General features: G+C 39.5%; 1 protein-coding gene across 1 annotated transcript in view; it reads left to right on the top strand.

The window, feature by feature from the left end:
* Nucleotides 1-6,713, top strand: part of LOC109467259 (neuronal calcium sensor 1-like) — a 44,352-nt gene extending 37,639 nt beyond the window's left edge. Inside the window, exons 6-8 of the mRNA XM_019765197.1 lie at nucleotides 4,258-4,346; nucleotides 5,907-5,984; nucleotides 6,400-6,713. Of these exons, the coding sequence (XP_019620756.1) occupies nucleotides 4,258-4,346; nucleotides 5,907-5,984; nucleotides 6,400-6,498 (266 nt within the window). The 3' untranslated portion in view covers nucleotides 6,499-6,713. The remainder of the gene's footprint in view (nucleotides 1-4,257; nucleotides 4,347-5,906; nucleotides 5,985-6,399) is intronic.
* The last annotated feature ends 10,032 nt before the right edge of the window (nucleotides 6,714-16,745 follow it).

Raw genomic sequence — 16,745 nt, 5'->3', positions numbered from 1 at the left:
CTTAGAGCATTCTGCTCCCCCATAGGTCACATGACCTCTGGGGGAGCAGAATGTTCCCATACATGGTCACATGATAGATCAGACCATCCTTTGCAACTCCCCATAGCACATGTAGGAGGCTCTGTATGTATACAAATGCAGTCACTATCAGCCCAGGCCAACAGGTCCTGGACCTTTTGATTTAGTGGTTAAAAGACATTCAAAGAAAAGAAAAGACTCCTGTAGCTTGGTCAAAACAAGCCAAACTTGGAGATATGTATGATGCTGTGTTTCAGCTCAAAGAAAACAGATTATGTTTCACCTCCTAGAAGTCACATATGTTTTCAAAGAGCACAGGATTAATTTGGTGTGACCATCCCCACTGGCAAGCTGTCAGGCAGGCTGTCAGGGGTGGAGATCACATCAGGCAACAGCTTCTGCCCCACTCCAAAAGGCCAAGATGATTAATGATGATTAATGGTCATGGCATCAATCTAGCATTACTCCCAATGTTCAGTGGGAGCTAGTTTAATGCCGGGGTAACCCCAGAAGTGATCTGATAATGACCACGTAATGCGGCATTACAGCCGCACAACTGTGGCAAGTATCCGTAAATAGTTTCATCAGGTTGGTAACTTAAAGACACTCAGTAAAGAGACTCTTTTTACACAACCAAGTCTTTAATTCAGCCAATGTTTTGGTGACTGGTTCATATTACATTGTAGCACAGATGTCGCTGCTACAGATGCATTTCCAAATGTACAATATTTGAATATCTACACATATTGTAGATACACTTCCCTGTAATCCAATCATGTATTTGCGTAGATATGTAAATATTTTGTACATGTATAATTGGGAAATTCAATGCATCTGTAGCAGTGACACCTGTGCTGCAGTGCAATGTGAACCAGTCAGAATTGCCCTGAGGAAGGTGACAGATGGTCACCGAAAAGTCGACTGAATAAAAGACTTGGTTGTGTAAAACGAGTCACTTCACTCAATAACCGGTGCAATAGCTCATCAATTGGTAGTCTAAGAGTGCTCGCTTTGTAACCGGGAGGTCGTGAGTTCAAACCCCGGCCAGGTCATACCAAAGACTTTAAAAATGGTACACACTTCTTTCTCTGCTTAGCACTCAGCACATAAGAGAAAGAGTGTGGGAAGGTCAAACACACAGCACTACCAGCGGACTAGCCCCCTGCTGTAGTGACTGGAATATTTTAATATTTAAAAATCTAATGTTTCTGAGCTTTACTTACAAGCACGTTGGCAGAATGTACTGCACCTGTACAAAACCCTGATTTTTCATGGTTTTCGTTGGATGTTTGGTCAATTTTGCATCAGAATTTTGCCTGTTGCAGACGATATCTTTTCTGACACAACATTTAGAAACCACAGACAGGCTGTTAACCTTATATGACCTCAGATGAGAGGTTCTGCCAGTTTGCTCATTTAAAAACTCTAGGAACATTTTACAGTAACCTTCAACTACTGGAGTGTTGCCAATCATGTCCAACCACCCTTAGAAACTCAATAGAGGAAGCACGATGTGTGACATGCCTGTACGAGTGGAGTCATTAGGCCTAGGAAAAAAATGTTGTGTTTCCTGTTTCCCTGACTTGGGCCACAGCAAGTAAATTTTATGGATGACATCCTCTGCAGACTTCAAATCTAATGTGAGCGGGCGAACAAGAACAAGGCGGGTCAAAAAAAAACAAGATTCCTACATTTTAAATTTTTTACTCAATCATTGTACAAATGGTTTTGATTCAGTGGGAATATCACATATACACAGCCAACATCACATATCACTGCATCAAAGTAAGAAACAAAACATTAAATCAGAGCCTTTTCTTGTCTCCTCTTTGCCATCCAACTTCTGACATGGCAACAGACATCTTTGCCCATTTTCGTCCAAAAAAATTACGTTCCTTGCAGGATTCTACAAAAAAAAAAGAGGCTAGGGTCGGCAGTCGGGAAACAGAAAACACAACATTTTTTTCCTAGGCCTTACATTTTCATGTACCACTACACTGTAACTGCACTCTTGTCACATGTACCCTGCTTGTCACCAACGGCTGATTCGATTTCACGTCACGTTAACATTGACACCATCATCGCGCTCTGATGGGTGTTCTAGAAGGTTCTTGGTGAAATGATTTCCCAGAAGCCATGTATATCTTTTTTGATATCATGCATACAAATCTAATTATTCTCTTCATATAGTACATAATATGTATAATATGTAAAAAAGCTATACGGGTATTGACTCTTTGGAGTGATAACAATTTCTCAAACGGAATAAAAGAACAGATTGCCATTTAGAAATGATGATAGCAGTTACAGTTATAAATTACATTTTTGTCTGACTGTCGCACACTGAGATTTAAATTAGATATTTGGCATTGAAACATCTCCGTAGGCTCCTATGATGTATTGTGATGAAGCAGTGAGATTTGAATTTGAAGTTTGTGCCCTCCTCAAGGCTGTTTTTATATGCACCATCAGTCAGTAGTCCCTCGGTAGCATTTGTTTTTGACAGTTTTGCTAGTACGTTATTTTTCTCCCACTGACTGTCATATGATTTATCATTCAAAATGCATGTTGAAGGGCAATATTAATATAAAGAGTGAGGGTTGACAATTATTGTCACAGTGGTTTTATGTTCTTAATTCTATATCACAAATTGCCTTACCAGTAATTTATAGTTTCTATCTGATTTCTTATTCTTCTACTTTCAAAATTAAGTTGAGTCTAGAAAGTGTATTTCTCTAATTGCCGGCAGTCTAATTCTTTAATCTCACTTCATTCAAAGTGCATGTTGAGTGAAACTATTCACGGGGTTAGTGTGGTTAGTTGTAATTGTTTATTAGGACTTTAACTTCTATATCACAACAGTCACAGCCTTATAAGGCTAATTTGATGAAGTGAGATTACAGAATTACACTGCTGACAATTAGAGAAATACTCACAAGATTGAGATTCAGCGAGTGCATCACACATCTGATGAATTGACAAGGTTGACCAAAAATGTATGGTAAGTTTCCTTCTTGTGTTGGAACAAAGCTTGAATAATAAAATAATGCTTTTTTAAGTTAATACATGTAGTTTGCCTCCTAGGCTCTCACCAGACATACACAAGGGAAACCTTACATGCTGGGATTGAAGCCTGAAAGCTTTTGCACAATAGCTGACTCAACAGTTAGGATGTGCCTCAGGAAATGCAGGTTTTTTTTTATTTAAAATCACATCCTGAATAGAAGAACAGGTGTATTTTCTGCTGACTCTTCCTTTAGGGGTAGCTGATGCAAGGGCACTGAGGATTGTTTCTCTTAGTGACTGGAATTTAATGTTTTCAGTATGTCGGCAGAACGTACTCCACCTGTACAAAGCCCTGATTTTTTACAGTTTTCGTTGGATGTTTGGTCAATTTTGCATCAGAATTTTGATTTAACGGTTCCGGTTGTCATTCTGAGTTTCATTACGAGTTCATGAGTACATGTTATAAGCTGCAGAATGATGAAAATATTGACCTGTGTTAACACAACCTTGAACGCTAAATTTTGTTACAGAATTGTACTGTGTAACTGAAATGTGCCTGGCTTGCATGTAGTTACAAATAATAGATACATTTAGAAAGTGATTATTGTATTCCTTTAATCATAATAACATTGCCAGGATAAACCTGTGCCCATCTCACGATCTTTGTGCTTCCTGTCCTCTCAAAAGCACCACCTAGGGAATGATTTGGAAACTGCAGCATCATTGCAGAGTGTCTGTCCTTGGTGCTGAAACAACAACAAATCACACAATTCTGCTATGTATATTTAGATTCTATAGTTTGATACTATCAGAAGCTTTAACTAAGTGAGGAAAAGGCTTAATGGCACTCTGATATGATGCCATTCTCTTGCACAAAGGGTTTGCATACTGGTTTGTTAGCTAGCTGGTGTGTTTTACCGAGGGGTGGTTATACCGGCTATATAGATACAGATACAGAAATGGTTAATATACATGTTTAACGTATTCTTGCTTGTAATGGGATTGTACAGTGTGAATGATAGCAGAGGAACTTTTTTGTCACTGAATAAAGAGACTCTTTTTACACAACTGAGTGTTTTTTTCAGCCAACGTTTCAGTGACCGTCTGTCACCTTCCTCAGGGCAATTCTGACTGGTTCACATCGCATTGCAGCACAGGTGTTCCCAACTGCAATGTACCTATACATATCTATAAGAACTGTTACAGTATTAAACATAAATTTTGTTTCTGCAGGGGCGTTCCGGTTGTACGACCTTGACCAAGACGGGTACATAACGAGAGACGAGATGATCAGTATAGTCACAGCCATATACGAGATGGTGGTAAGTTTACAACTATGGTTTAAACTCTGAAAAAACACTGAAAAAACTGTTTCTGAAAAGAACCGGTGCAATACAATGTAGCTTAACCAAGCAGAGTGCTCACTTTGTAACCTGGGGAGATTGTAAGTTCTAACCTGGCCGGGTCATACCAAAGATTTAAAAAATGGTACATATTACTTTGTCTGCTTAGCACTCTGAAGTATTTGGGAAAGAGTATGGGAGTTAAATACACACCACTACCAGCGGGCCAGCTCTCTGCTGTTATGCTTGCTGTAGTGCTTGTGTGGCTCAAGGGCTACAGAAATGGAGATGGGCACCACGCCACCCTATGCTCTGCAAGGAGTGGAACATTTCTGAAAAAAGAAACAATAGGCCATTATTTTAGAAAAGGTCCTTATGAATCAATCAAGTAGTTTGCCAGTATGAGGCTGGAGATGCAGGTCCAAACACAAACAGACCAAGCTCCATTATAATTAGCAAGTGTAAGGTACAGCTTAGTTTAATTCATACATTATGTACTATGTAGCAGGATGTATCTATAGTGAACATACAGAACGTGGGTCAATTCATTATCCACTGTCTTCAAACCTTAAAGTAGTATAAGTTGATCAGACAGTAGTAGTTGTCTGATTTAGTATTTCCTGTACCTTCTTTGACTCTGTACAACTGTAAGCAGCCCCTGGGCATGAATTTGCAAATAAAGATATATAATTAAACAATTTAGATATAGTGTGTTGTGTGGATACTATTAATACTTGTCCTCTTGATATGGCTGAAAAGGGACCCCATCATTTGGAAACCTGTATGGTATGTTGTGTTCCCATCATGCATCACTTCTGCACATGCCTGCTGGGACATGCATGTTGCAGCGAGGACATCTAGTGGATGCTCTCAGAACTACATGCACTTACAGTTATTCCCTTGAAGTCAGAGCTGTAGGGCCTAGGATAAAAAATGTTGTGTTTCCTGTTTCACGACCGACCCTAGAAAAAAAACTGCCAACCCTAGCCTTTTTGGGGGTGGACTCCTGCAAGGGACATATTTTTTTTGGAGCTGATCAACCTTTTCTAGCTCCATGATCTGACACCTGAATATAACTGTCCTCATGCAAGTTTTACTTTTTTAAACTGTACGCTTAAGTTAGATCTGTTCACTAAAGATTGCCAATATCGAGGAAAAAAAGAAAAGAAAAAAAAGAGATAATCCCTACCTACCGACTCTCATTTTTTCAGGACTGAAACAGGAAACAGAACATTTCTTTTCCTAGGCCTAAGGGAGCCGAAGAGAATGCATTTAGATCAGTATTTAAGTCTTCTGCACTGACTGCATCCAGCTCCATGGCATCCTCAATAATGGCATGCAGAAATTAGACAGGAAAAACTTATTTTAGGTTTTCAATATTTTTTAAGCATTCTGCATACTGACTATCCTTAGGTTTAAAGTTAGTTGATCCATGTATGATAATCTTCAATCTTGTGGCATGTTAATCTTGGGGAATTGAAAGGCTCAACTACTATTTCTACACTGTTGTACCTTAAAGTGTTGTTGTGCTTGTTCCAGGGAAACATGGTGAAGCTACCAGAAGAGGAGAACACACCAGAGAAGAGGGTAGATAGAATCTTTGCCCTTATGGACAAGGTAAGTTTGTTTGTTTGTTTCTTTGTTATGTCCGTGGTGCTGAAAAGCATGTCGGCAGCATGTACTACACCTGCGCAAAACCTGCAATGTTACCTTCGCAAAAGGAAAACATATATATATATCATATAATTATGTAATTGTTTTTCCTCTGTGTCTTTTTGCTATTTTTCTTCCTCTTATTTTTCTCCAAACAAATGAAGTCAATGACCTGAACTAGATGTCTTTCACCATGGTAACTGGTGTTGGGTTACATTATGTTGCAGGTGCCATGCAGAATTAAGTTCAAGTGACCATATAAGAGTAAATAGAACTGTTACTGTTCAGCTAGACCATGTGAAGATAAACATAATGCATTTGGTATGCAAAATTTAGCTTTCTATTATAGTTATATATATATTTTTCTTCTTTTTCACAGAATGGAGATGGGAGGTTGTCGATGGAAGAATTTCAGGAAGGCTCCAAATCAGACCCGTCCATTGTCCAGGCTCTCTCTCTTTATGACGGCCTGGTGTAGGAGCCACAGAATGTACAGAAAGATGCAGGTCTCTATGCAGTGTACAGTCAGTCAGACAGTCTTGCCAACAAGAACATATGTCACAGCCACGTGGTGTTGGAGAAATGAGAAGGGAATATGAACACTAGCCTCTAGCAGGTTTCGGGAGGCGACTGGAAAGAGTAGAAATTGGCCAAATAGAGAGTTGGTCCGCTAGACTCATTTTGTACAGTTTGCCGCACCCAAACTGTACTCTCTAGCAGACCAACTCCTCCCCATGTTATCTCTCTATTTGGCCAATTTCTACTCTTTCCAGCCGCCTCCCGAAGCCTGTTAGAGGCTAAATAAAAACTGTGATCCAAATGAATTGAAGGCACTCCTAGCTTAAATCCTATCTGGGAGTGATGCAATTGTTAACACGGATGGTATCCATCATCAAAAGAATTTTCTGATAGCACCTGTATTTCAACTGTTGAAAAAACAACCAGAATGCACTCTTATGACATTAATGATAATTCTATGAAAAGTTTTGTTGACTTCAAGAAAAAGCGGTAAACTCAAAGATGGGACCTGGTAACATCTGTGTCCATAATATCACCAGGGTCTATAATATCGCCACCTTGAGGAAACCTGTGCTTAAAGATATTTTTACTGCAACAGACCCTAGGTATGTACATTTGAGGTGTGAAGGAATGCCTACCAAAAGTATGTTGCAGTAAAAAATATCTTAAAGCACACTATTTCTCAAGGTGGTGATATTATGGACCCTGGTGATATTATGGACACAGATGTTATGTCACATTTTCAGTTTTGAAGATAAAGGGAAAATTAGTTCCTGATAAAAATATCATCTCTTTAAACCTAGCCAAAAGTATTGAACCTTCTGAACTTATATTTTAATGAAGATTATTATTATAACAGTGATGGCCTTACCTGTGACATAAGAATTCAGTGAGGACAATTGTTAAATCGAGAACAGATTTTTGAAATGGGAAGAGGACACCAATTTTGGAGTGAAGATTTTTATGTTTCCAGATAAAGTGGATCCAAGGTGGTGGGTTCACAAAAGTGCAGCTTCCAAAAGTATTTTGTCAGAGAAAAGGTATAGCTCAGTATTTTTATTGGTACTTCCAATGTGAAATTACCTTTTATGGTAAGTCAGGCTGACTTGATGTTTGAACATGTTACTGCTTGGATGTGATTGGTGGATGATCTGACATTTGAATATCATGTGACCATGTAGTGTCAGCTCATTGGTCAACATTTTATTTTTCAAGTTAGGCTACACCAATTTAATTTGTTGGTTCTCGGATTTTTTTATAAAAAATATGGAGCGAAAAAAAAAAACAGTTCTAGTCATCCTGTTTAGCCCCAAATGTTACGATAGGAGCCATTAAGTCAACACAAAAGGCTGGGTTAATATGTAAACATTGAATTTTGAACTTTAAATCAAACCACTGCATTGATAGATGAAAAAACTGTAGGAACTAGGAAGGAAACTGTTGGGGGCAACATATGAGCATTTTTTAGTTCATTTAGAATCAGAAGTTTTTTTTCTTGCAAATCAGAAAAAAATGAAGAGGAAATCCGAGAACCAAAAAGTTAAATTGGTGTGGCCTTATAGTAGCCAGATAACACCGTCATGGATAATACAAAACATTTAGTACAGATACACACAAATAGATAGTGATACTATCAGATAGACAGCCTGTAACATTTAATAGTTATAAGTTTCTGTGTTTTGGTGAAACGTTAACAATGGTGACAGATTGCAATTTTTATACAAAGATATAACTTTATCTGTCTTAGTATGGAAGATAGATTCATGTACACAATGTATATGATAATAATCAGGATAGTGTGTGTTTTATATGTGTGCAATATGAAATTTGTGACATAGTTTTATGTACATTTATGCTGCATGCAGAAAGAATAATATTTTATTGGTCACTTATAAGTTTCCAAAGACAATACCTTCTAATGACAAGGATTTTTTTTTTACATTTAGTGTTTGCTGCCAACTCTTCTTTTTCATTTAGCTATTTAGCAAAAAAGTATTTGCCAATGAAAAGAAAAGTCTACTCTTAATGTTATACTCTAAAATGAGAAAACGTGACAGTTTTTTTAAGCCTCCACCCAGTCAACATGATATAAGAGCCATATATACAACTGATTTTCATCTAAATTGTTGAAATTATTTGCAAAAAAGGCCACCAACTTCTAAGTAAGTTTAGGAATAAGTTTAATGTATCCCTTCCCACCAAAGTCAAAAGTATGTTTCAAAACGTATTACCTCATTCTGTATTTGTTCTTCAGTGCCAATTTCTCTTTAAGGCCTAGGAAAAAATGTTGTGTTTCCTGTTTCCCGACCGACTGTAGAAAATACTGCCGACCCAAGCCTTATTGTTTTGGACCCCTGCAAGGGACATAAATGTTTTGAGCTGATCGACCTTTTTTAGCTCCATGATCTGACACCTGAGTGATGAAACGTTGTGCAATCAGTTTTCTAACATTGACATTGAAAATATAAGTTTGCTCATGCAGATTTTACTTTGTAAAAATGTATTGTATAAGTTGAATCACTAGAGATCGTGTGTAAAAGTGTAAAGAAAAAAAAGATAACCCCTTCTTACCGATCCTAATTTTTTCAGGACTGAAACAGGAAACACAACATTTTTTCCCTAGACCTATCCAAGGCAGCAGGTTTTTCATGTGCACGAATGTTGTGCCTTGATGCTCGGCTTTTAAACTATATAATGTTTTATTTATTCAACTAGTTAGGCTTTGCAGTAGTAAGGTAACTCTTAACAGAAATGTTGTCATGACAGTACTTGTGTAGTATTTGATCATTTTCCATATCTTTCAGTCTTGCCAACAGTAAGACTTTTAATAGTCTAGGTTGCAAAGCCACTTAAACCTAGTCTTCAAAATTAAAGCGAATGGGTGTTTTAAAGGTAAACGTTGGTGGGTTATTCTTTAACTACTTGCAGGATTTATAAGGTTTGTCCTGAACATTATGCAAAAAAAAAAAGATTTTTGAAACTTATGTGAAGCAGTGAAGTAACACAATATCATGTAGTTGTTGACTGTCAAACTGTCGGTACAGTAATCATGTTTACCGAAGGAAAACATATTGTTTTTGCTCTGTTTCCTCTTCCGTTCCAAACAACAAAGGTCGCGTGACGTCTGTCACCATGGTAACTGGTGTTGGGTTACATCATGTTGCAATTTTATAGCAGGAGGGATTTAGACTCCTGTCACCATATACTAGAATGTGTTTGAGTAAGAATTAACAGAGCAGACTATATGTAAACGTAAACATTATGCATTTGCTTTGCAAATGTTACCTTTCGACTATATTACCTGCCTTAGACCGTCTTAAAGTGAAGAATTCTAGAATTTACTGTACATAATGCTGCTGTAGTGTCTGTTGTGTAGTTGTGAATGTGTAACTGTAATGTCAGTTGTTTCTTTGTTTGTTTGGATGACTTTCTGGACATATGTAACAAAAATGTGTGACGAAAACTTGTCTAGATGGACATGTGTTAATAAATGCAGTACAACTGTCTCGCTTTTCTTTGCTTGAAATGTTGCTTAAAGCTTACTAGCACCATCTACCGACCTTTCTGTGAACTACACTCTTCAATATTCCGCCCAAATCCATTACTGGGCATTGTGCACATTGAATTAACAAGAAGTGTCTATGATACAATTTTACCGAGAGTCGTCCATTCCGTCAATAGTTCATGAAACCAAGCGCTCGTTCCTGTACGGTTCTTAATTCAAACGTCAGAGGTGCAAAGAAAACATTTTTTGCCAATGACATAACTGGTACAAAGTTGTTGGGGTGATGCTTACAAATGTGTGTCGGCGTCTCACTGGTAACATTTTGTTTCTGATAATCATCTTACAGTCCATCCCGTCAATACGTTAATGAAGGTTAGACACGTAGGTAAACAATACTCATAGGTTTTTCCAGTTGCTAATATATGTAATATAGTTCTGTTAGTTCATTAGACGCTGAAGAAGAGTGGTGGATGTCACTCGAAACGTCCGGACATTATCTCCGTACATTTTGTAATTTATCCAGTAGTAGAGTTTGAATTTTCTATGAGCATCCCATCAATAGTTCCTTAAACCAGCCGCTCGTCCCTGTACGGTTCTTAATACCATCCATTCAAACGTCAGAAGTGCAAAGAGACCGTTTTCAGGGGCCTGTCGTGAAGAGGACGGGGTCAGTCGCACCATTGTTCGCAAGAATCGCGACGGGACTTGTTTCCAGCGGCGGGATACAAAAGGTTGGCGGCGAGTCGGCTGGCGGATTAAACCAACACGCTAAGAGGTCGGCGGTGTCAAGCGCAGTCACAATGTTACTGTATGTAAGGCCACACCAATTTCATTTGTTGGTTCTCGGAATTTTTTTTCCAGAAAAAATATGAAGCGACCGGGCGAAAAAATAAAAACAGTTCTCGGCATGAGATTGATAGCCTAAAGCATCACCGCCTTCATTTTATGGATGACATCCGCGCACGCATTTAAAAAATTAAAAGAAAAACAGAGCACGTCCTCCTAGCCTCTGGCCTAGCTCTAGGCCTGGGTAGTCCATGGTAGTTCAGCGACAATACTGAGGTGGTAACTTTGGAGGACGGCACCCAGGCTACCGAAGCTTCACGACTCAAGAACTCAGTACGTACGTACAGTGCTGATTCATAAAATCCACAAAAGTCCAGTATGTGCCGGCTTGTCGTATACGTCGCTGTGTACTGACGCAAATTCACAATACCAGCTTTGTATTCATGTGGTTTAGTAGCATTTTTATTTTTGGCCGAAATTTTTTTCTTCGCCCGCGCGCACTACTTTTTGGGTCTTCAAGGGATGTCATCCATAAAATTAAGGCGGTGTGGCCTAAACGTCGTCATTGTTGGGGAGACAATGTGTAAAACCAACCCCGGCAGACCGACTGCCGAGCGAGCACAACTGGGCAAAACGTCGCGTTTTTGCCGCCAATTCCGCCGCATATGTTCCGCTGTCGGTCAGCGTCCGACCGAGTTTTCCGGCTGGAATCACTTGGATAGCTTTGGTGGACATCTTCTAACATAAACATTTAACTTAACTTAACTTTACTTTTTACTGACAACACATCAGTACACGGGTCATCAAGGCAGTCCCTGGTAGTAGTTGACCCACAAATACAGACGTTATACAAACAAGACAAGTAAAGAAAATCTACTGTGAAATACATGACCAGAAATAAAGTTAACATATCGTTAACTGGTGACAAAATACAATACAATGTACACATAATGCGATAACAGATAAATATACGAAAATCGAGACCAAATCATTCATACCTAGCAGTTGGAATACTTGGAAGGCTAAGAGTTACAAAAAGGTGTTATAGTAAAATCAGGACAAAGGTGAAAAACACTGTCAACAAGTCATACTCGTACCGCAGGTCACGCTAAAACAATACAACTTTATACTCTCCAAGCAAAGGTTAAGGCCTTGGCTTATCTTGGCGCATTTTGAGGCCTACCATCTCTTTCTAAATTTACTCTAGCTTAAGCTTACGGAATACAACGGGATTAACAAAAGTTGCTCAATACCTATCACCAATGAAATGACGAAACTTCGTAAAAACTTTAAAAGTCTAAGAATTAAAAACGGAGGGGAAGAACATGGATGTTGAATGTTTGAGAGATTAGATCGAAAAGACATAAATGGCAAACGAAAGCGTAAATAATCTCAAGCGGTTAGGCACATCACACCCCATCTTTACCCGTTTACCGAATCTTTTCAAACTCTTCCCCTCGCCTCATTCCATGTCCTCTACCATCTGCTTACTTTTGTCTCGCAAGCTCTAAAATTGTCGTTTAATAGTCATCCTGCACATTTTCTCACAATTTGGCGCTTTCCAGCTCTCTAATTTCCGCCATTCCGAAGGGTACAGCTAGAGGGTAGAGGAGGGCTGACTGGTCAAGGTTCGCTTTTGATGTTTTGTGGAGCGGTCCATCTCCGAGGGGGGGCCCTCTCGTGCCGATTTTTTCCGCGCTGCGCCGTGTCTATAGAAGACAGTATTAAGGACAATGTCGGTCACAAACCTGTGTACCTACTCTCCCAGACTGGGGCTGCGCAGTGGCGCCACGCGTAACCACAGTCCATGTATCATCTCAGCCTTCCTGGGCAATATTGTGATACTCTTCAAGCAGAGGTTTGGGTTATTTTTGGCGTTTTTTTTATCGGAGTTTCTTTTTTTGCACTGGAATTCGTTGGGTTGGGTGACAAAAAGTCAGTGCAAAAAAGAAAGCCCGATAAAAAAGCGTAAAAACACGCCAAAAATAGCCACTTGTAAGCACAGTCCATGTATCATGTAAGCGTTCCTAGCCAATATTGTGTGAGCTTGCTGAACAATGACATGTCAATGCATTACACCAACCTTTCTACAATTATTGTGCAATTGATGTAGTAGGCATCTTTCTGGACCCACAAAAGGCCGAGTTACTACAATTTTACTTTGATTACAAGCGTTAGCTTGAGCTTTCTTGCAGTACATACAGCTTACTAAGAAGTACCTGGAAGGGCATATCGTTTCATAGCATTTCTGTAATGTAATACTGCTGTAAAAAATGTTGCACAAAATGATCGGAATACTTCCGATGTTACTGAGACAGCACGTGTGTATCCACACGACTTGACACAAATCATGAATCACAGAAGAGAGGCTACGAGACATAATATAATCTCCAAGCAGATCCCTTTCAGTGGCAAAAAGACAGTATCAAATTGGCCAGGCAGTATCCATTAGCCAGAGAAGGTCGCCAGCCACCGACAGTAGGGTTTGCGACAAACAAAAAGGCCATATATAAAAAGCTAACTATCATTCCCCCACAACCTCTGCTTGGAGAGTATACGAGACAAACCTGTATCAATTCTACCCGCCCGATCGCGTGAACTCGTGTATTACTAATACCTGACCTGAGGGCAGCTAGCCAACCGATTTATCAACCTGCTCAACCGACAAACACCCAGAGACCGCCGCTTCCTAACCTGTCATTGTTCTGTAATGATTCCGTATCAATGGTTTGTCTTTTGCTGGAGGCCACGATGCATTCAATCATAAAATGTCGTATCTTTAATCTATCTTGTCCTGTACATCGCTTTTATATAATTCAATGCCAACATTAGCCCGAGGTGATCCTCTTCAAAGTAACGCTTTATCTGCATCGAGTAGAAACAGGGTGATTATTTCGCAGCATGCAGTTTAAAATAAAGAAACTACCATAGTCTTTGGGTTACAAGGCATATACCTCTAGGAGTTTCTCAACCCACGGGGCAGGCAACCCCAAAATGCAAAGACCAGATGCAGGTCGTGAATTCGAAATATACAGGATTTACGTTGATGAAGGTTAGACATCCAGATAAGATACGCCAAGAAAACAGTTACTCAAGCAACTGGATATGATGTTTAATTTGTGCTCAAAACCTGCAAGTATCCAGTGTCACTTACGAAAGGTAGTGTATGCCTACCTAAAACGTCCGTTTCCAAAATCATATCCAGTTGCTTGAGTGACTTTTTTTTCTTTGCGGATACAGATTTGGTTTAAAGACAGCGGACCTACACTCTATGAATCTATGACAGTAGAATTTCCAACTTGGAAGGCAGTAAGGGGCCTAGGCACTTTAATACGCAGACTGACAGATGACATAATGATTAATGACTGTATGCTGCGATAGCTATAGCTTGCTCCCCAGTGCGCCTGCGCGACGGCCGCCATTTTGTTTCAGACGACAGGTGCGGAGATTTGTAAAGATTTGCCCGCGGGTCATCGCGATTTTTTTTCTTCTTTTTTTTGCGCGCGATTTGATTACAACCAAGATGCGGGCGTGACAGATGCATTACGCATAGACTAGCCTACATATTTTCGCGATACAAATCTTAGCATTAGTCACTTTATACAAAGGGGATTGTGTTATGGATGGAAGATTTGGCCTTGAACATATGGTTATGAGGGCAGTTACTTGTATCTGACATCTACTGTGCTTTTGTTCCGTTTCTACCTGCGACGGCGACTTGCAATTGCCTGATCATAAACAATTTTGGAAACTTTTGAAGTCAACACAATGGAGTTGATTCAGTCTATTACTAAGTGTGTTTTATATCATCTGACGTTACTAACAGTAGATGATAGGTAGTATAACGTTATAGTATTGTAAGTTGTAATATGTAGACTCCTAGCACTTAGTATTAGAATATAGCGTTCCATTATGCAATACTCATGTTTGGTCACATTTGTGCATTTAGCCCATCTGGGCAAGAACATGCAATAAAGATTCATATCATATCATTATTATATCGATAGAAAAAAGGGTGATGGCCTCTAAATTATACTCGTCTAGACACAGGTGGTCCAAAGATGTAGACAAGGATTTTATGTCATTTTAAATCAAATTATTGCTACTATTTCCAAAGCTTACACAAAGCGTTTTTTATGTATCTGGCAGTCGTAAATTACCCATATGTTACTATATGTACTATATACTATAAAAAGAGATTCATGTACCAGACGACAAGGCCAAAACAACATTCAAAAACAACAGTCATTTTAAATCAAATTATTGCTACTATTTCCAAAGCTTACACAAAGCGTTTTTTATGTATCTGGCAGTCGTAAATTACCCATATGTTACTATATGTACTATATACTATAAAAAGAGATTCATGTACCAGACGACAAGGCCAAAACAACATTTCACTTAGAGATATTTAAGACAAAAGATATATATAACTTTGTGTCAGTTGTAAAAAAATCCTTTGTGCTTTTTTTTACTAACCGGAATGATTTGAAAATTTGAATTTAGAGTTACCAAGAAATGTATTTATTTGCCATTGTAAATAACGTTAAGACATAAACAGACCGAAATCACACTTATCTGAATGGTTTATTTAAAACTGTCGCAAGCCAGAAAGGCTGAATTGTGTTGTGACATGACAACAAATTTTACCCTGGTCAACTCGGTCAACTCGGTCAACTCGGTCAACTCGGTCAACTCGGTCAACTCGGTCAACTCGGTCAACTACCCTGGTCAACTCGGTCAACTCGGTCAACTCGGTCAACTCGGTCAACTCGGTCAACTCGGTCAACTCGGTCAACTCGGTCAACTCGGTCAACTCGTCAACTCGGTCAACTCGGTCATTTACGTTGTAATTCGAACTGGCCGGTAATTCGAATATGATTCTATAAGTGTGTCACTTGTAATTCGAACCGTGGAGTGTGTTCTAAACGGTGTCACTTGTAGTTCAAAACATTTACCTGGCGGTTTGATCATAGTCGCTACTATCGGAGCGGACGTAAACTAACCAGGATAGTAGCCAGTCTATCATCAAGGACAACGTGCGAAGACGTCGTCGGGTAAACTGAACTCAACAAATCTTCAGGTAATGATAAAGTTACGTCAGTTTTTCATTATAATTATGGTCTTGGTGGTGATCGTCCCCACGTGATGATTGCAGACGCGTAAGGCGCCCCACCATGAATCAAACTTTTGATAAACAATAAACGCCTGACAACACCCAGATCACGAATTCCGAGAAAATATAAGATAATATAAAAATATTAGTTCGTCTAACATGACTCCAGCAAACCTACAACCTACAATACGTTAATAAACATTTTCAATGTTGCATTTAAATGTCAAAACTGGAACTTTTTTGCTTTTAATCTTTCCATCTTCAACTTCGGACACCTGAAGTGTCGGAAGTTCACGTAACTTCAGACAACTTCGGACAACTTCAGACACCTGCCACCCTACCCCACAAGTGTCGGAAGTTACAGTGACGTCACGTAACTTCAGACAACTTCGGACACCTGCCACCCTACCCCACAAGTGTCGGAAGTTACAGTGACGTCACGTAACTTCAGACAACTTCAGACACCTGTCACCCTACCCCACAAGTGTCGGAAGTTACAGTGACGTCAGACTTTTACTCCCGATAACCCCCAAAACCACTCGGAAATGGTCGTAACTTCGGACAACTTCAGACAACTTCTGCCACCCTAACTTCTGCCACTTCACCCTGATACTGGACAATACTCGGTCAACTCGTTCAACTCGGTCAACTCGGTCAACTCGGTCAACTCGTTCAACTCGGTCAACTCGGTCAACTCGGTCAACTACTGGTCAACTCGGTCAACTCGTTCAACTCGGTCAACTCGGTCAACTCGGTCAACTCGGTCAACTCGTTCAACTCGGTCAACTCGGTCAACTCG

This window comes from Branchiostoma belcheri, unplaced genomic scaffold, assembly GCF_001625305.1.
Source record: "Branchiostoma belcheri isolate BF01 breed outbred unplaced genomic scaffold, Haploidv18h27 scaffold179, whole genome shotgun sequence".
Classification (NCBI taxonomy): Eukaryota; Metazoa; Chordata; class Leptocardii; order Amphioxiformes; family Branchiostomatidae; genus Branchiostoma; species Branchiostoma belcheri.
Note: the sequence above shows the minus strand (reverse complement) of the source record. Positions and strands in the feature narration are given on the sequence as shown.